This window comes from Xyrauchen texanus, chromosome 3 (genome assembly GCF_025860055.1).
Source record: "Xyrauchen texanus isolate HMW12.3.18 chromosome 3, RBS_HiC_50CHRs, whole genome shotgun sequence".
Classification (NCBI taxonomy): domain Eukaryota; kingdom Metazoa; phylum Chordata; class Actinopteri; order Cypriniformes; family Catostomidae; genus Xyrauchen; species Xyrauchen texanus.
Window position 1 is genome coordinate 24,212,294 of NC_068278.1, and position 21,254 is coordinate 24,233,547.

Below are 21,254 nucleotides of genomic sequence, written 5' to 3' on the forward strand. Positions count from 1 at the left end.
TAAGATTGCTTTGCCTCATATAAATCATACACCCAGGACAAGTAAACATGTAAGCTGTCAACATTTTGATCAGTGAGAAACATGGAGCTTCATTTTTAAAAAGGTGTCTATTTGAGACCCATTATAAAATTGTAAATTTCAAAGTATTGTTACAATACATGGAACAAAGGAAAATTAAAAAGAAAAATACAGTTAATCTAAGTTTGACATTCCCTTACCCCCAACAATTGCTTGTTAGTAAAAAACAAAAAAACTGTTACGTTATTTTTTGCAATTTTATATTGTCTTATTGAGCAATTAAGCAAATTTGATTGTAGTTTCCCACCAGTTACAGTTGTGACCCAGAATAAATCTCATACTTTTTCGATCTTTTAATTGTTTGTTTTTACACTACATTTTGTTTTGTATGGGTAAAATACCTCACTTAGCTTGGGAAAAAAATGGGATGTCAACAGAATTAGCCTTAGATAACCCAATACCAAGAGTAGATAATGTTGACCTGTTTCCAATGCAGCTGCAGTACATCAGACAGCAAAGGATACATTTTAGAAACCCTCTGAAGGGACTCTAAGAGAGACACTCAACATTAATGGCTTGCTGTCCTTCCCAACTGTGTTTATAAGAGAGATGTGTTTATAACATACCCACCAGTGTTTCAATTCAGGTTTGCTGATGACATGATTGCTGAAAAGATACAGTTAAACAGTTAGAGTAAAAGGAGGAAAAAATTTGTGTCAAAGCTCCGTGTCCAGTAAATATTTGCGAATGACAGAGGGATATGTTTACATTAGTTAAATAAATACATTTTGGAACAGAACAAAGATAGATGAGGAAAGAGAGAATGAGACTGACACGATCAGTAAGGTAAAAGACTGACCCACTGAAATCAATTAGCAAGGAATGCCGGTAAATAAAGCACTGACTGCTACGGTGTCCCAATTAAAGATCTTGGAGCCTTGTATATGTGTTATGAGACCTTTAATGGTTGCTCAGATTTGAACATGTGCAAGGTTTCTAAAAAAAATAAAAAATAGTCAGCATTTGAATTATTGAAGCATCACCACATAATTGTGTCACATAAAGAATGTAAATGAACATATCAGAACAAATAACATAAAAATACACATTCTCTCAGACAAGATTCTTGTATGAAACTCTGGATGATGCAATCTGCTAGGTTCTTTGAACTTGTTATCTGTTAGCCAATCAGCTCGCTGACATGTGATATGTCACACAATCGGCTCACAGGGTGTAAGTTGATAGGTCCTTTGATGTGTAATTGTGTAGCCAATCAACTTGCATACTCTCTCTTTGCCTAACATTTCAATTTGTTCAGTTTGCAATTAAGCCTATTTCTCTGCAGTGCGCTGTGAGTTTTCTCTGAAATGCTATTTACTCATGTGGTTGCTGAGGCTTTTTCTTCTATCAGCTTGCACATAACCTGTACTCAATTAAGGCACTGGCACACATCACAATTTTAGGTACTTAGTTTAAATAAATCTGCATAACTAGGCTAAGTCACTAGTTCAATAAGCACTTTGATTTCCTGTTCCTGATACACGGAGCTGTTTAAGCCTTTGGGCCAAGCAGGCCCAGGCACACATAGAGATTTAGTTTATTAGTGTCATACCATTCGGCCAAGCAGGCTAAGGCACACCTAGCTAGCATATACTCAGTGCACATGGCTCTTCGAATCAGCAGCAGTACACAAGTCTTGGGTTTGTATGTGTTTGTGCGGCTTCACTGATGTGGGATTGCAATTATGTCTAATTTTGCAGCAGCATGTCATACATGCTTGACGCAGCATGTCTTGCAGGATGTAGGGCGGTGCCGGGTCGTGATTCCACAAACCCAGCCCCTAATCAGGCTAATCAAGCCTCAGAGAGGGATAAAGGCCGACTGGAGACTGCAGTGGGACAGAGAGAGAGAGATTTACAGACAGCTGTCTGCACCTTTGTGTGTTTGTCTTTCTGTTTTTTCTTTCTTGTTCTTATTATTATCTTTCATAAATCATTTTTAATAAGAAACTTTATCAAAAAGACGAACACTCTCTCAAAATCTATCTCTCTCTGTCCCACTACAGTCTCCAGTCGGCCTTTATCCCTCACTGAGGCTTGATTAGCCTGATTAGGGGCCGGGTGTGTGGAATCATGACCCGGCCCCACCCTCCACCCTGCCACAGTATATTATAGCAGTAACAAGTCTTCATACTTACTCTGCAGCACAAGTGTAGCAGATCTAGTCCACCATTTAACATCGAGTTTCCATTCAAAGCAAAACATGCAGTCAATATCAAATAATAATGCAAATAATATCAAACTTCATTCTTTCCTAAAACACTCTCCGTATGACTTGAGCAATAAAACTTCTCTAGCATTATGAAGTGTAACTATGCCACCACATGGCCCTACTTCTGCTCATCAATTTCCGCAGCAATGCATATTGCTTACTGTTCGTAGCTGTGCTATTTTTAGACGGCTATGAGAGACTCTTATATGTGCTGCTCAATGATCACACCAAACTTGAAGAATTCTGAACACCCACCACTCAGATATGAATGCCAACAAGCTAGACAGCATGTTACGAGTCAAACCAGCCCTTGTGACTAAGCCACGCCCAATTTCTTTGTGATCTGCTTCCTCAGCAACTCCTGTCTTTGGCCTCTCTGCTCCTGTAACCAGTTCACACTGGACTTGCACCCAAAAATAGCCAATTCTCTTGCAACAATGAATTTAGATAATGTTGGGCACACTTGTGTCGTTTATTGCAGTTGCTGTTAGCCCTTTAATGTCTGTAAACCCATCTCACATTGTCAGTCACTTCAACCAACCATATCCACTAATCACAAATGACTGGAGATGTTATCAAATGAATGAGAAAATGTCATGGAAATTCATTGGTCATAAAAGATGGGAACCCTGTACAAAGACAGTATTTTAAGACATCACAGCTAAATTAATTTAACAGCAAAATTATTCTGCCTTCTAAGATACCTCGTTTTTGCCAAATTCAAAGGCAGCATTGCTTGTACCTTTTGTAGATAGGGCAATCCCAGAATTTATTGTGATGAGCTAAGTGGAAAAAAACTAAAAATCATCCATGGTGGTGACAAGAGTCAATAACTTATAAAGCCACTTATGAAGTTCCATTTCAGCTAGGATGCTGCCTTAGCAAGGAACAAATCTATTGACTGGTTACCCTGGGACTGGTTTCAAGCAGATGGCACTTTTATATCTCAAGTTACAGTTTTATCACTTAGATCTATATTTGGCAACATTACCATGCAGCGTTTGATCTTAATTCTGTTTTGTTTTTTTATCACAAAGGGAGTGCAGTTTCAGTTGTTCACACTGAATTTCTTCTCTGTTAAACTTGACAGATCAGATGGGAGAAGAACATAACATTAGGAGAGCCACCAGGGTTCTTGCACTCATGGTGGTGGTAAGAAACTCTAAATCTTTGCTTTTATATGACTTTAGCACTGTTCAGATAGGACATCTGCGTTTCATCTTATGTACTGATTTAGACAGGATTAGGATCTGTAGTTATTACTAAGGTGTAAGTGTCTGTTGTTGAATGTGGATAATATGGAAGTATAATGACTGAAGTCCTGAGAAGCAAGATGTAAGTGCAGCTTTTAAAGGAAATTGAAATCAAATGCAAGAAACCAGAACACAACAAACACTACAGCCTTAAGTATGGCTCTCACTATTCGATTGTCATACTACCTGAAGCACTACCAGTACTGCTCATATTGCACAACAAGGTTTGTTGTTATCTGCCGGCTTCTTGCACAAACTACAAGATCTTTGACGAAGAGCCAACCCGGACCGCAGCAAAACATCATTTTCTCACATAACTTCACGTGAGAAATTAGAGTGACCACAAGATTTATCCAAGAATGGAGGGACACGATCAGCTTGCAAGTTTTCTGTGGACTTATTTTGTCAGAAAAGAAAAGAAAATGTGATTGGCTGGTGCAGTTCGGACTTGTTCCTGCATCGCTCACACTACAAGATCATGTTAAGATAATATCAAGCACTGGGTGAAAATATCCCAGCATCTGTGTCTGCTTAAGTCTGGCTCAGATCGATGAACTGCTCATACTTAACAAGCATTGCCGACCGTAGCGAGCACCGATTTGTCGGCGGTCCAGCGTTTTTTGTTACAGACCTCGGAAATCTGTCTATGACAGCAAAATCCGCCTTAAAATCGTTAAGTGAGAGCTCGGCTTTACAAGAATAAGAACTGACAAAGACATAAAGACTAACAAGGACTAACATAAAGATTAAAAGACTAATAAAGTTACCAAGACTAGTAACAAGACACCTGGGACAAATCAACAAGGGAAACAGGAAACAAGTGCATAACTTAAAAAAAAGAGCCATACAAGGACAAGCACAAAAACAAAGACCCAATATCTTTACAGGAAGGTCATGGAACCTGTTTAAATAAACAAGACTTATATAAATGATTCATTGTATATTATAATACTTTGTAAATAATCAAGAATAAAAATACGCGGAGGCCATTCTCATACTTTGCTTATTGATTACGTTCTCTTTTTAAATGGATAGTTCAACCAAAAATGAAATTTCATGATGTTTCTATAACCATATGACTTCCTTTTGTGGAAAAAAGTGAAAAGAAGACTAACATTTTACATCTCATTTTGTGTTTTACAGAATAAAGAAAGGAAAAAAGATAGAAAGCCATAAAGGAAATGATGGCATCATTTTCATTTTTGGTTGAACTGTCCCTTTAAACAGAGAATGATATCAATAAGCAAAGTTTGATCACAGACTGCTAGAATGGCCTCAGCATATTTGTTCCCTTGATTATTTACAAAGTATTATCAAAGTATTAACTATTCCTTTATATTGGATGGGATACCAGCAGTACTTGAACTGTTATTTTATCCAGAAAGTTGACCAAAAACAGTGCACCAGAGAACCGATGATAAATTTAGCCTAAGTTACATTAGGACAAGCAGGTCGATGAAGGTGAAAATAAATGTGTTGATAGTTGGGGGAAAAAAGTAAATATTGCATTCACAGACATTCCTAACTAGTCCCATCCGGATCGGGTTTTAAATAAAGGAGAATAGTCATTTATTTTTAATCTGCAGCAACAATCCTTTTGTGAAACAGTGCACATCTTTTGTTACAGTGTTTTCTGGGATCTCTACTCTGCTGCTCCTGATAGGAGAGAAATGTGTGAGCACTCAAGTGAATCCAAAGCTTTTCACGACTATGTGAGTATCCACCGCACTGGCATTACTGCCATCTTTAATATGCATGCATTCTTTAGTACGTAGCCTATAGCACTGCAGGCAGTGAGTACAGCTGATCTCTTGAGACCACATAGAATAATTGTAAGTATACAGCTCATAGAAGGTGAGGTGAGATGAGCTTGAGGGGAGAGGGAAGCGAGAAGCTGTAGAAGAATAATGAATTGGTGTTGCATGCAGGCATTATGATGTAATACAATGATGTAATACATTTGCGGTCATCTTCACTAGCAGAATGAGGACACCTTGACCTCTGTGAGTGAGAGAGAAAAGAGGAGAGAGAGGGAAATTAAAGACTTGTCTGGAAGACATACGGACTGGTTTGCATTAGGTCAGCATAATGTCCCTTTGTTCCCCTAATACCTTGATTACAGACAGGTACACTGTAAAGTTAATCTATCATAAACTATACAGACCTCAGTACCACAATCAGGATTAATTGTTGACTAGATCATTAAAGTAAAAGCCTCAGCTTTTAGTTTTATGTTTTAATCATGTAAAGTACCACCCTGATCTTCATTCATTCATGCCATCCCCCATCAGACATTTTTGCATTGTTTCAACTGTGGTCAATTTTCCCTCTGTAAAAACTTTTAGTGCCGTTATGCTATCACAGACATGGTTTCTGGTCCCATAGGAACATACATTTTTACCCGTTCACATAAGCAATGGTGAGAATGATTTTACTCCACTGACAGTTAGGTTTAGGGTTTGGGTAAGGGGGTAAAGTTAATAAAATATGTATTTCTGCTCAATGTATTATATTATTTACAATACAACTCGCTTTTTGTTGGCTACCCATTCCCGTGCCATATAATAGCATCTTTTACCTATCAAATGCGCTGTAAAAATAGCCCCCGTTATTCTTATCCCATTCGAATTAACAAGTTGGTAAAAAGCCAGTGAACCCTTTAACTCATTGTTTCTAAAATTCACCAAGAGTCTGAAGTGGATGTTGGTCATTGAGAAGACACCATAAAATGTAAGACACGCTTCAAACCTTGGCTGTTGCATTTTGACCAATGCATGAGAAACAAACAAACATGATTTCTTTTGATTAGGAAAATTAGAATAGGACACAAGTGCTAATTTTGTCATTTGAGCAGAGTGAATGGGAAAATGTTTGTTAAGCCCTGCATTTCGCAACATATTTTCGGAATAAAATTACATAATGTGAAAAGAATATAAACATATATTAAAAATTGCACGTGTACATATGCCAGTCTATGTTACATGTCCTATTTTTGTATGACTGTTTATACTCTTACATTGTTTTATATTCTGTGTCTCAGTGTGCACTTGCTTTTTTCTTCTATCACCAAAAAAACACGAGCTCACTTGATAATAAAATCATTCTGATTCTGAAGATTGTCTTTATTTTAAATTCAAGAGTGTACTGTAGGATTACTGGCTTGCTAATTTAACCAGTGCTTTTGTACTTAATTGACTTAAATTTTTGTATTTAAGTCAATTTCTTCTAATAATCCCAGATACATATGAACATATTTATTGCTTCATAATTAATCAGCACAGCTAGCATACTTTTTCTGATGGGTCAGTTACATGTGACTGCAGTATGTAAATGCAGTCGACAATCATCTCTGTGATTTATACAGACATCGCTTATCCCGTGCGAATCGACGATAAACATTACACATGTTGTGGTAGCCTAATAAAATGATTTTACTTTACAAGCGTATGTCTGGGAAACGAATCTGTGTTTGAACTGCCTCTGCGCTCTCACCTCACTGTAGTCTGTTGTTGGAATTGGCACCTATCACCATCAGCTCGCGAATCACACAAGAGTTTAAACGCTGCCTCATCTCTGATAATCCACTCTGTTTAAAATCTTGGACACCAGATATTTGTCAGTGTAGAAGCACATACATATTAATATGACCACACATGAAATGTTGTGCATTCTGTTTGGAGCGGAATGTAAGCACCTCATGCGTGGTAGGAGCGGGGCTGAGCACAGTCTCGTGAAACACGCTCCTCGCTCCAGTGAATTTCTTATCGCTCCCGCTACACTCTGCTCACATGCTTTGGTGTACATACACGATCAGCCACAACATTAAAACCACCTGCCTAATATTTTGTTAGGTCCCCCTCGTGCTGCCAAAACAGCTCCAACCCAATTCAATTCTTGAGACTGTTGTGTGAGAATATCCCAGGAGATATTACAGAGGTTACAGAAATGCTCAAACCAGCCCATCTGGCACCAACAATCATGCCATAGTCCAAATTACTGAGATCAAATTGTTTCCCTAATCTGATGGTTGATGTAAACATTAACTGAAGCTCCTGACCTGTATTTGCATGATGTTATGCACTACACTGTGTCCACATGATTGGCTGATTGTAGATAATCGCATGGCATGATTGTTGGATCCAGATGGGCTGGTTTGAGTATTTCTGTAACTGCTGATCTCCTGGGATTTTCATACACAACAGTCTCTAGAATTTACTCAGAATGGTGCCAAAAACAAAAAACATCCAGTCAGCGGCAGTTCTGTGGACGGAAATGCCTTTTTGATGAGAGAGATTAACAGAGATTGTCCAGACTGGTTTGAACTGACAAAGTCTATGGTAACTCAGATAACCACTCTGTACAGTTGTGGTGAGAAGAATATAATCTTAGAATGCATGAGGTGGACCTACACAATATTAGGCAGGTGGTTTTAATGTTGCGGCTGATCAGTGTGTGGCTAATATGTTCACATTTTAGTCTAGTGGCATAAAGGTCTATGCCCCATAATCTTAAAATGGGTTATTTATAGACAATCATTGCTATATACACTTTGAATACATACTGCCTATTTACGTTTTAGTACTTTACCTTTTATTTCTACAATTATCACAAACTTCTAATACAACTACAGTATGTGTGTTATGAATTTAACATCATCCTTCAGGCATTCCCAATTTAATTGTATCCTTGACTATGCTAAATATTTAATTGACACAAGGAATGACAACTATCATGTCAAACATGTTTAAAGGTGCACTCAGTAACTTTTTCTTTGTGTCATCTTGGACTTACACTGACACCTAGCTGCTTGGATGCAGCATCATATAAAATCAATAGTTTTCAGTTTAAGATGCCATTGTAGACATGTAGAATTCACAGTCAGCCATGATTACTTTAATTAATTAGTGAAAGTGCCAAATAACAGGACGGATACTGAGATTAAGCGAGTAGTATTCGGCTGGTCATGTGATTCCAACATGGCAGCCCCCATGTGCAGACCCTCTCCATGTAGAATAAATCAGCTTTTATAAGGTTACTGTTATGACTGAAGTCTTCATTTTAATGTGAGTGGTCATGATTCTCTTACATATATTACGAAATGAAATTTTGTTCAGTTAATATGCCTACCCTATTGTGCAACTAATTTCTCACTCATTTTTTATTGTCTCACAAAATAGCTTTTATGTGTATGTATAAGTGTATCGGGAAATATTGTCTAGACTGCTGTAAGTGCTCTTCAAATTGTGTTCTCTCCTGCTTAAACGAGCACATTCCATTTTCTTGCCAATCGTAAACACACTTTATTTTTGACCAACTCTCCCTTATTGTGTTCCCGAAAAAACCTGCAGACAATTGACTGCATTTCTGTCGTTTAACACAAATGGAATGAAGGCTGATTCTCTGGGGATCAGTTTGATTTTCTTTTCTTCCTTTTTTTTTTGCTTTCCTGCAGTTGATCCAACCATTAGTGGCTTGCCTACACCTTAGAACATCTATAAGTTACATTGACTTATCCACAATAATATCTGCCTGTTTTTAGCTGTATTAAGTACACACAAATGTAGTTTCAGTGAAAACAATCAGATACCACTGGTTTAATGTCAAGCAAAAGATCACAGAAGGTCAATGTGTTCAGTGAACTACATCTTTTTTTGTTGTGCACAATAATAATGTTTAATAGCTTTTTTGTAGCCAAGACTTTAAGGCATGTGGCTATACAGAAACTGATTTTCAAAAATAAACATTCACTAAGAAATATTCACTGGCATAAAAATTGTAACAACTAGCCTGCCGTAGTTTGTGGATTAAACTACTTTTCTTTGTGTTCACACAGAGTAGAACAAAAACAGCAGCAAATTAAACATGAGAGGAAGGGGGAAGGCATGGCAGCATGAAATAGCTTATAATATTATGCAGTCTATTCAAGCATGGTAATAAAGATTTTCACCCCCACACTAAATAGTTTAAATGTGCATTTTTGATCTTTGCAGATGTTTGTCTCCCCATACTGTGAGGTTCCTGTAATGTCTATCTGGCTGTTTTCCAGAGGCAGAGAGGTGGAATCAGGATGGGGAGAGCTAGCAGCCGAGCAGGGTGTTTATTGCGGTTTAAACTGAAAACACTGTTGTCCTAAAGTAACCTATAGACATCAGCACACACACATACAGACTCAAACACACAGCAGTGGGTTAAAGTCTGCCATCTGTAGCAGAGTATGTTTCCAGCAGAGAGTAGATGTGGTGAGGATGACCTCATCACTTATACATTAGACTGCAGATATTGTGAGAAAGGTTGTCTGGTAGTTATTGGGCTGCATCATTACCCAGGAGGGTACTGGCTCCATTCTCGACACAAGTCAGGTGTTCTGTGGTGCCATCCAGATACTAAGACACCACATAACCCATTATCTGCTCCATGGGGTAGTGCTGTATCTGTATCTGACTGCCTGTTTGGTTTACTGAGAGGGACAACAAACCTGCACAAACCTACACAGTAGTAACTGTCCTTTTATGGCCTTTATGTCTTCCATGCACAAGTCTCTGAACAAATTCCTGTCATTTGACACATTTTAAGATTATCTGTAATTGCCAATACAGTATGTGCATTATCAAATTGTATGAAAAATTTTATTTGACACGAAAACAAATGTCTCTCTGGAATACTTTATTCAATACTGTCAATTATTTTTGTATAATGACTAGAGCTATCCTTTTAATGTGTTTATTATAGTTCACCCAAAAATTAAAATTCTCTCAACAATTACTCACCCTTATGCCATCCCTAATGTGTATGACTTTCTTAATTCTGCAAAACACAAATAAAGATTTTAGAAAAATATCTCAGTTCTGTAGGTCCATACAATGCAAATTAATGGTGACCAGACCTTTCAAGCTCCAGAAATCACATAAAAGCACCATAAAAGTAATCTCTAAGTGGTAAGACTCTATTGCTTTAATATACAGTGCATTCAGAAAGTATTCAGACCCCTTCATTTTTCACATTTTGTTAAGTTGCAGACTTATGCTAAAATGCTTTAAGTTATTCTGTTTTTTTCACATCAATCTACACTCCATACCCCATAATGATGAAGCAAAAAAAATATTTTTGATGACTTTTCAAATTTATTAAAAAGAAAAAACTGAAATATCACATTGACATAAGAATTCAGACACTTTGCTATGACACTTGAAATGTAGAATTATGCTAGATGCATCCCATTTCTCTGGATTATCTTTGAGATGTTTCTACACTTTGAGTGGTGTCCACCTGTGGCAAATTCTATTGATTTGACGTTATTTGGAAAGGCACAGACCTGTCAAAGGAACTGCCTGTAGAGCTCAGAGACAGGATTGTGTTGAGGCACAGATCTGGCGAAGGCTACAAAAAAAAAAGCCCCAGCTGAATTGAAGGTTCCCAAGAGCACAGTGGCATCCATAATTCTTAAATGGAAGAAGTTTGGAACAACCAGGACTCTTCCTAGAGCTGTTCATGACCAAGAGAGGTGTCCGATAAGAGAGGTGACCAAGAACCCGATGGTCACTCTGGTTGAGCTCCAGAGATCATATGTGGAGATGGGAGAAACTAGCAGAAGGAAAACCATCACTGCAACACTCCACTGATCTGGGCTTTATGGCAGAGTGGCCAGATGGAAGCCTCTCCTCAGTGCAAGACACATAAAAATCAAACAAACAAGATTCTGTGGTCTGATGAAACAAAGACTGAACTGTTTGGCCTCAATTCTAAGCGTCATGTCTGGAGGAAACCAGACACTGCTCATCACCTGTACAATACCATACCAAATGTGAAGCAGTTGTGAAGCATCACGCTGTGGGGATGTTTTTCAGTGGCAAGGACAGGGAGACTGGTCTGGGATGAAGAAAATCGGAACGCAGCAAAATACAGGGATATCCTTAATGAAAACATGGTCCAGAGTGCTCAGGACCTCAGACTGGGCCGAAGGTTCACCTTCCAACTGGACAATAGCCCTAAGCATAGCCAAGACAAGGCAAGAGGTGTTTAGGGACAACTATGAATGTCCTTCAGTGGCCCAGGCAGAGCCTGGACTTAAACCCAAACGAACATCTCTGTAGATACCTGAAAATGGCTGTCCACCGACGGTTCCCATCCAACCTGACAGCGTTTGAGAGGATCTGCAGAGAAGAATAGCAGAAAATCCCCAAATCCTGTTGTGCAAAGCTTGTTGCATCATACCCAAAAAGACCAGAGGCTGTAATTGCTGCCAATGGTGCTTCAACTAAGTACTGAGTGAAGGCTCTGAATACTTATGTCAATGTGATATTTCAGTTTTTCTTTATAATAAATTTGCAAAGTTATCAAAAATCAGTTTTTTGCTTTGTCATTATGGGGTATGGAGTCTAGATTTATATGAAACAAAATATTTAAAGCATTGTTGCAAAAGGCTGCAATACATCAAAATGTGAAAAAAATATGAATTGGTCTGAATACTTTCTGAATGCACTGTATGTCTTCTGAAGTGATTCAATCACTTTGAATGAGAAACCGATTTAGAATCTGAAAATGGAGATTTATAGTAAAAAAAGGAAGGACTAAAATATTGAGCTGTTTCTCACCCACACTTATATCACTTCTGAAAATATGGATTAAACCTATGGAGTCATATGGATTACATTTATGCTGCCTTTATGTGATTTGGGATATCACTATTCCCTTGCATTATTAGGACCTACAGAGCTGAGAAATTCTTCTAAAAATCTTTGTTTTCTACAGAAGAAAGTCATACACATCTGGTATGGCATGAGGGTGAATAAATGATGAGAGAAATTTCATTTTTGAACGAACTATCCCTTAAAGTGCAATTAATTTACTGGAAAATAATGCGTGAAAAATTAACGCAATTAATCATGCCCCCGATCGGTACGCAGATTCTGTAATTTGGAATGTTCCTACCATCAATGTTTTCGTACATCTGTGGTAAAAGGGGGCAGTCAGTGCAACTTCAGCTGTACAGGCAACATGCCGTGTCAAACCAAGGAGAGCAGGTAGCACAGACTTCCTCAGATAATGCGTCTTGCGCTGAAAGATAGCTGGACCGAGCACAACAGGATCTTGAGACACTTATGACTAGAGACACTGAAAACTAGTGAGATATGTAATTATTTCTATTAAAAAGGTTAATTGATAGACAGGCCCTGCGATGGACTGGCGACCTGTCCAGGGTGTCCCCCGCCTTTCGCCCAATGTTAGCTGGGATAGGCTCCAGCCCCCCGCGACCCTGTACACAGGATAAGCGGTTGACGATGGATGGATGGATGGAATTGATAGACAGCATTAAAAACGACTATAAAATTGTATACTTGACCACTGTCCCTGCCTGACACCTCATCCCTCATAATAGAGGCTGTTTTCTTAAAGTCTTAAAGGTACAGTAGCATAAAACAGTGCATTTAATTCTAATGGTCAGGTAGAGAAGGTTGAAAGTGTTGAAAATGTGTATGTGTGTGCATGAAACCCTGAGTAACATCATAACTGGACCTTAGTGGAAAAAATAACAACATTATTGAGTCTCATCCATCTCTATTTCTACCTAGCCTATATATGCACATCTGATCCTTGTTTGTGTTTTGGAGTATTTTTTTACATTCCAGTTTGCACGGGAACTGCCCAGTGGCATGACAGAGGAGGAATGGATAAAGAGAGCAAGGGAGAATTTAAAAGAGGAGGGCAGCTAGCGACTTCCTTCCTGTGCTGTATCATTGGTATATTTCCTGTTGTTATTTTGGTCTAGAGAGTCAAACTGTCTCTGTTTTCAGCTACTTTTAAAGTCTAACCTCACCATCCCATACACAAGTCATTATAATGTATCTTGGTTGTCTCGCCTTTCAATAGAGCTTGTTTAAGTTATCACACGCTTATTGGAACAGAAGTGAGAATGAGGGCGAAAGAGGTCAGACAGAATAGTGGGCAAGTCTTATTTGATTAAATTGCATTTCCGTAAATGTTTCTGGTTCAATACAAGTTAAGCTAAGTTATTTTTTTCACACTAAAATCATGTCTTGTGGTTATACTTTTGAAAAAGTGAGTATTATAACATTAAAATAAAGTCCCCCCATTCACTTCCATTATAAGTGCCTCACTGGAACCTTCTTTATTTGGAACGAGTCCAAATAAAATTTTGTGGTAATCAACATTATGCCACAAATGCTTTCGATTGAGCTTAACTTATATTGAACCCGGAACATTCCTTTAATTGCAGTAGTGACTTGGATGAGTTTTGGATGAATTTTGGGATGTGGATTTGGCATTTGTGCATTTTTCTAGATAAATATTACAAACTCTCTCCCTGGTTAACTTTGTATATGTTTGTCATATTGCATGCACTCTTTGGTTTGTGTTTCATGGTGAATTCCAGTTTTCCTAATACATTTTTCTTATAGTCAAATAATTCACTTTTTAACTTTTTTGGTTCTCTCTCCGTTGAGAGAACAACCTGAAGCAACTTGACTGAATGTTTTTTATTCATCTTTTTGAAGCTGTGTAGATTAAAATGTTTCTCTCTCACTCTGAATTATGGGCTGTTGTCCTGATGCAGCTGATGAGAATGTCTAGACGTGGAGACTTGCCATGCAACCCACATTTCACTAATGAGTATAGAAATGAGTCTCTACACAGCCAGCCTCTGGAGGAATCCTGCTCTCCATAGACTGCACGCACACACACACACACACACACACACACACACACACACACACACACACACATGTTGTGTTTCCATGTTTTATGGGGACTTTCCATAGACATAATGGTTTTTATACTGTACAAACTTTATATTCTATCCCCTAAACCTAACCCTACCCCTAAACCTAACCCTCACAGAAAACTTTCTGCATTTTTACATTTTCAAAAAACATAATTTAGTATGATTTATAAGCTGTTTTCCTCATGGGGACCGACAAAATGTCCCCACAAGGCCAAAAATTTCGGGTTTTACTATCCTTATGGGGACATTTGGTCCCCACAAAGTGATAAATACACGCTCACACACACACACACACACACACACACACACACACACACACACACACACACACACACACACACTATCACTCACTCACTGACTCACTCACTGCCTTCTTATTGCAGACAGAAGGACAGAATCTAATAAATATGAAAATGGGTGAACTTAGAGACAGAGTGAGCTAAAAAAAATAAATAACATACTGGAAAAGGTAGTGCCACAGCTGTTTCTTTACCAAGTTTAGTTTCAGAAATGTAATTTTAGCATCAGATCCTTTCCTTTGTTTTTTTATATATACAAATATACATAATTTCCCTTTTGTGTATGAGAAAGAATATTCCCTTATTTCGATGTTGTGCGTTGGCTAGCCCCAACCCTTGAGATTGGTTGAATTGTAAGAAAACATGTCTGCCACACCCCAAAATAATAATAATAAAAAAAATTGTAATATACATTTTGCATAAAGAAAATAAAGCCTATTTTTAGGACCATAATTTTTTTTTCCATTGCGACATTTTCACGACAATTAAGCCTGTTTTCCCAAAATTTGTATTCCCATAACTCATTACCTGGCATTTATACTTCCCTGCATTTTTTATTTACATTTTTACTGTATTAAATACAATTACGGTTCTACATTTTTAGCTGACCAATGCCACTGGCGCATGAATGGTCAGCTAACAGCTGACAATGTGTATTTATTTAAAAACAGGGGAAAGCAGTTAAGTATTATTCATTTTGATTGAGTAGAAATCCAAAACCACCCATCGAAACTTTAGCACATCAACACTAGTGCTGTTAATTATTCAGTGGACACAATGTGTTTGCCAGGAGGTGCAACTTCTGTGTCTCTGTCTTTCCACTGTTTCATATTTCCTCTCATTGTTTTGGTTTGTGTGTGTGCATGTGGGTTTGCTGGAGTAGTGTAGTGTAGGTGGCATCAGGCCTGAGGTTTTAAACGGCAGAACAAATAGTTAAGACTGCATGCTGATGACTGTTTAATGACCACCAACTCTGTAACATCACCTCAACTACGTGAAAAGTGCAAATATTTAGTCTTTTTTAGAAATATGTTATGATGAATATGTTCACAGGGTACCTGCTTACTTTATAACAACTTACAGGTATTTACTGTATGTAATTTTAATTTTTTAGTTGCTGACAATGCTTATTGGAATATCATTCTAGAACCCAGTACAGTAGTAACATGGCTAGCTATTAGAAAAGAGTTGCAATTTATATACAGTTCTGATATTAAATAACTAATATTGCCATTACAGACAGAGGGGAACTGGCCCCCACAGTGAGCCTGTTTTTCCCAAAGGTTTTTTCTCCATTAACCAACATCTTATGGAGTTTTGTGTTCCTTGACACAGTCGCCTTTAGCCTGGTCTCTGTGGGTCTAAATACAAATATTATTTACTTGCTTATTTATTTAATTATTATTTTTAAGGACAATTTACAATCATGTTTTGTTTTATTAAACCACATATTTTTTCTGTTAAAGCATAATTTTCTGTAAAGCTGCTTTGAAATGAAGTGAGTTGTGAAAAAGCACTATACAAATAAAAATGACTTGACTTGATATTGAAAGAGATTTTTTACTGCTACTATACTTCTCTTGCTCTTCAAAATGTCCATTCATTAACTGTTGGTTGTTGCTACTTATGCATAAGAACAAGTTTGTTATAATATAACATACATCCCACGCCTCCCCCACAATATCCCTGTGTCATATATGTAGTTTCTCAGAGGTTAGGTGAGGGTATTTTGTCTGTGTCATGTTTTTGTGTTTCTTTTGTATATCCTTTAGAGTGCAGCAACAGCACAGAGTCCTGTGATTGGAAGTCCTCCAGGAGAAGGTATGCCTATTCCCCCGGGATTTTTACAGGTACACACACACATATTACATGTATTGCACTAAAGCACCAATCTGGTTCAATAGATTGATCGATTTAGTTTCATAACTCTGTTCATTTAATTGGAAAATCTTCTGGATAAAGGTCATTGAATGACAGTATATTAGACCTGGTTCAGCTCCACCTGCACAGCATAGGCAGAGAGGCATTTTCACAGACAATGGCTGTGTCCAAACCAGAAAAATTCTGCCTTTCAGAGGCAGTATACGGAGGTAGGAAGGCATCAAGTCACATCCAAATGCAAAGTTTGTGTTACATCCTGTCTACTATGATGCCTTCATCTGGTTGGCTTTTGAAGGCAGTGTAGTTGTATCATTTGAATATGATATCCCCAATGCTTTGCATCTGGTTTGGCTGTTGAAAAGTCAGTTAATTCATATAAACAAGAAACAAGCATTGTAGTATTTAAATATGTGCTTAGTTATCTCTAAAACACAGAATTTGTCTTAAATCATTAGACATGACGTTATGGAATCTTGAAAGCCAGTCTAAAGCTACTTTTGCTAGGAGGTACCTTAACATAAAAACGCTAAATGGCAAGTCATTGACTGACTGTGCAGTGAGTCAGCAAGGCAGCTGTTTTTGGTTTTGTCTAAAGAATGTTGAAATAGTTTTCTTACCCTGTGATTGATAGATGAACCAGGAGAAACTCTGTGCAGAGTCAGGAGAGATTATGAATGATTCAGCATTTGAACTAAATGTGGAACGTCATTCGTTCAGCAGTGTGGCAGTCTACCACAGTAGATAATGCAAGGATTTTCATACTTCCATTTTTTAATTGGAAAGAGACGATCTGTGCTTTTTTAATATTGGGAGCATTTGAGTGCATAAATACTGGGCTGTTTGTACATCAGTGATAATGCACCAGACCTCATCAGCATGAATATATATATTAATTAACTGTCAGAAGTCAGTCTTAAGGCTTTCCTGCCTGCCTGATGTACATTTACCATCACTCATTGATAGTCTTAAGCTCAGACTGCAGAAGAATCCAGCTGTCAGCTCCAACAATCCCCCCTCCATTTTCTTTTCTAACTCATTTATTTTGACTCACTTCAGCCCTCTTAGATATCTGCTTTCTGTTCAAGTACCACTTCCCTTTATGTATTAAGTCATAAGAGAAGACAGCAACAGAACTGTCCCTTTAAACACGCTGTTTGTTTTTACAAACTGTAAAAGTCATAGATGGTGTCAGTAGAGCTTATATTTTGCCTAAGGCAGAATGTACTTTACTGTAAATGGTGCAAAATGATGACAGAAAAGGAAGTGTTTAAGACAGGCAGTGGGCTTTAGCCCATCATGAAGGCACCCAGAATTGGCTGGTGTTTCTCTATGTATTGCAATTGTGATCTTTCTTGTAGACTCTTCCTAACCTACAACTCCTTTGTATCGTACATGTCTCCTTGCTGGCTTATAATGCTTGTTCAATGTGCCGGAGTTAATGGATACCAAATACCTGATCTACCTAATTACAGTGGTATGGCTTTTACAAAAATGCACAGGTGCATAGTATCTAATGTGCACAAGAATATTAGCATTTGGCATTGGCTATTAAAATCCACTTAATGACTTTCATAGAGAAATGCAGTGTCTCCCTCTGGTGGTGTGAATTATGAAGGTCTTGTCCTTGTCTGTTTTTGCAAATTGTTGTGTGATTTATACTGATATAATCAGTTGTTCTCTGGTGCCCTTGTGTTTCCACAGCAGTTCATGTCTCCTCGTTACCCAGGTGGGCCTAGAGGTTCTCTCAAAATACCCAGTCAGGTATTTTTCTCTGTATACCCTGGTTAGTTGTGCTTTTGGGAACTGAGGTTTTCATTTAGTGAATGGAAATGACTTATTCTACAATCTGGTTTGTTTTGAGCAGGCTTTGAGTCCTGGGAACCAACTCTTCTTATCCAGTGGGATGGATCCTTCAAGACAACCAGGTATTTCAAGTCCTAATGACACTGAAATTTGACACTATACATGCTTCATGACCTGAAGCAGGCCCAGAAAAGATCTGCATATGCAGAGCTCCACAGATTTAGACAAAAATGGAACAAATGACATTTGCAAAGTTATATATTTTTGTATATATACTTTCAGGGACAAATACTATTCATTGCACATAATTCTGTAGATTTTCTTTAAAATAAGAAAAGAAAATGCTCAATGTCTTTAACACAAGTAAGATATCCCAGACATTACAGCATGATTTTCTGCAAAGCTTCTGTGAAATGATGTGTATTGTGAAAAGCGTTATACAAATAAAAATTACTTATGGAAATGTGAAATAAGTCTTCAGATTCCATCTGGGCCTGTTCCTGAGTAATATATCTGTCCATAATAACACATCAAACAAAGGAAAATAAATCACTATGTGGCTTTTTTTCTATTACAAGGCCATCCCAACATGAGTGGGCCCATGCAGCGAATGACTACTAGAGGAATGGTTCCTGTTGGACCACAGGTGAGCTGCCCATGAATAAGTAGAGAGAGCAAATGTGTGTAAGCATGCTGACAAACAGTTATGGATTGAATTGTTCTATCCAGAACTATGGTGGTGGGACGAGACCTCCCCTAAATGCCTTAGTGGGACCTGGAATGCCTGGGATTAACATGTAATTACACTTACAGTTCATCATACGTTTGTAATTCCCTTATTAAGTCTAAATCCTTATTGTGTTACTCAATACATGTGTTTCATGGCTTTGTAAAGGGGTCCTGCAGGAGGAAGACATTGGCCAAACACTGCAAATGCCAATTTGGTTAGTTCTCAACATGACACATGATTGATCAAAAGCCAATAACATCAACAGTAACAAAACCAGTACATAAACTCTCTCTCTTCCATCCCAGATTCCTTATTCATCTGTGTCTCCAGGCAGTTATTCGGTAGGTAATGTAACATTCTCTATGACTCTTATCAAATATAGTCTGTCTATGCTAAAATAAATAATTGGTAGAACATTTAAAAAAATTATTTACCATTGTAAATTTGGGGTAACATACTCTGGTCATTTGAATAAGCAAAATTAGTGTGTTTGCAGGGTCCCCCAGCAGGAGGAGGCCCTCCAGGCACACCCATCATGCCTAGTCCTTCAGGTAACCGATCCTGGATCAGTTGACTGAAGCACACATCACTAATTACATCAAATCCACTATTTAAGAGGTTCTTAAACTTTTTGACTCCAAAGCACCCCATGGTGCAAGACAATATTCGAAGGTCCCCTTTCATCGTAAACTAGAATTGTTAATAGGTTAAAATAATGAATCATCATTTTATGTTTATATGTTGTTTGTAGAGGTTTTCAGCGTTTTAAATGAGCTAGGTTATTGTAAAATAATAATTAAATAATTGCCCCCAGGTTTAGAACCACTGCAATATTTGACTGTTGACAAAGTATCAATCACTGTTTATCTGAGGTTTCAGACACCCGAGACATCTCAGTAGTGATTTCACAAAACCTATTGAGATCCCTATATTAACAATATTTTAAGGCATCATAGGCGTAATCTTCATACATAGTCTATTCCATTCCAAACAGTAGGTAGCAACACTATGTTGCCTTCTAAGATACCTCATGTTCTCCAACTTTTAAGGCAGCATAGTATATGTCCTTTGCAGATATGGCAGTCACAGAATGCAATGAGCTCAGTGAAAAATTTCTTCCAACATGATGGACAGTCAAAAGAAATGTTGATTATAAATAGACTAATTGTTATTCAATTCTGAGAAATGTTGATTAAAATTTGAGTATTTCACCCAATATTTGTGTGTATCTGTGTAGCGTATATTTTTTGCAATATGTGGTAATGCCAAATTTTTTTGTAATTGTAACTGTGAGTGTTAGTCAAGCCTCATGTGGTTTTCATGCTATTTGCCAGTATCTGTGTGACTGTTTATGAAGTTGCCAACTATGTAGATAGTTTCAAATATGTCATTTATGTGGTTCCATTTAGCATGCTATCGAAGACAAGACAAATAATGTAATAATAGTAATAGTAATAATAATGCACACAACCTGTAATGTAATAACTTTGATTTTAGAGTCAACCAACTCTGATGACAATATGTACAGTTTAATTAGCTCAGTCCCTCTGAATGGAAACAAAGCAAGTGTGAGCAAAGCCTTATTTGGCAGTTTTTAAATCACTTCATATTTAAGAAATATATGTGCTGTTTTCTAATGGGATTTATTTCTTTTCAATTTCCATATACAAGATTAATACAAATGCAAACAACTCACAGCAAATGTTAACCAAAAAGAAATCAATGAAATAAACTAAACAAATATGGCCAAAAGTATGTGGACACCCCATGATAATTTATGAGTTTGGTTACTCCATTAATTCCAGCAAAGACAAATCATAATGCTACTCCATACAATTGCGTTCTAGGGTATAGCGTGCTGCCAAAATTAAGGGCAAAGTTTGTGTAGACCCCTTTTTCTATTCAAGCTTGACAATGCCCCTGTGCATTAAGCGAGGTCCATAAAGAAATGCTTTCCTGCATCTGGTGTGGAAGAACTTTACTGGCCTGCACAAGGCCCTGACCTGAACTTCATTGAACATCTTTGTGGTGAATTTGAATGCCAAATGTGAGTCAGGCCTTGTTATCCAACATCATTCTGACCTCACTGATGCTCTTGTGTCTGAATGCTAGCAAATCCCTGCAGCCACGTTACTACATACAGTATAAAGGAATGCCTTCCCAGAAGAGTGGAAGCTGTAAAGGCAGCAAAAGGGGGAATTGATGCCTACGGTTTTGAAATGAAATGTTCATCAGGAACGTCCATAAACACATTCACCATC

The 21,254-nt window shown here is 37.7% G+C and overlaps 1 protein-coding gene across 12 annotated transcripts in view; it reads left to right on the top strand.

Annotated features, from left to right (window-relative positions):
* Positions 1–21,254, top strand: part of ssbp2a (single stranded DNA binding protein 2a) — a 44,332-nt gene that overhangs the window by 21,596 nt on the left and 1,482 nt on the right. For 3 of the 12 annotated variants that reach the window (XR_007968572.1, XM_052104427.1, XM_052104419.1), the window contains exons 3-12: positions 3,380–3,441; positions 5,170–5,254; positions 16,352–16,429; positions 18,162–18,221; positions 18,325–18,385; positions 18,842–18,909; positions 18,993–19,060; positions 19,159–19,207; positions 19,299–19,334; positions 19,479–19,544. Coding sequence is in view for 10 of the 12 variants with exons in the window: in XM_052104427.1 (XP_051960387.1) it covers positions 3,380–3,441; positions 5,170–5,254; positions 16,352–16,429; positions 18,162–18,221; positions 18,325–18,385; positions 18,842–18,909; positions 18,993–19,060; positions 19,159–19,207; positions 19,299–19,334; positions 19,479–19,544 (633 nt within the window). In the remaining 2 variants the exon portion in view is untranslated. Of the gene's footprint in view, positions 1–3,379; positions 3,442–5,169; positions 5,255–16,351; positions 16,430–18,161; positions 18,222–18,324; positions 18,386–18,841; positions 18,910–18,992; positions 19,061–19,158; positions 19,208–19,298; positions 19,339–19,478; positions 19,545–21,254 lie in introns of all 12 variants that reach the window. The other 9 variants (XM_052104352.1, XM_052104379.1, XM_052104404.1 and 6 more) reach the window with 6 other exon arrangements.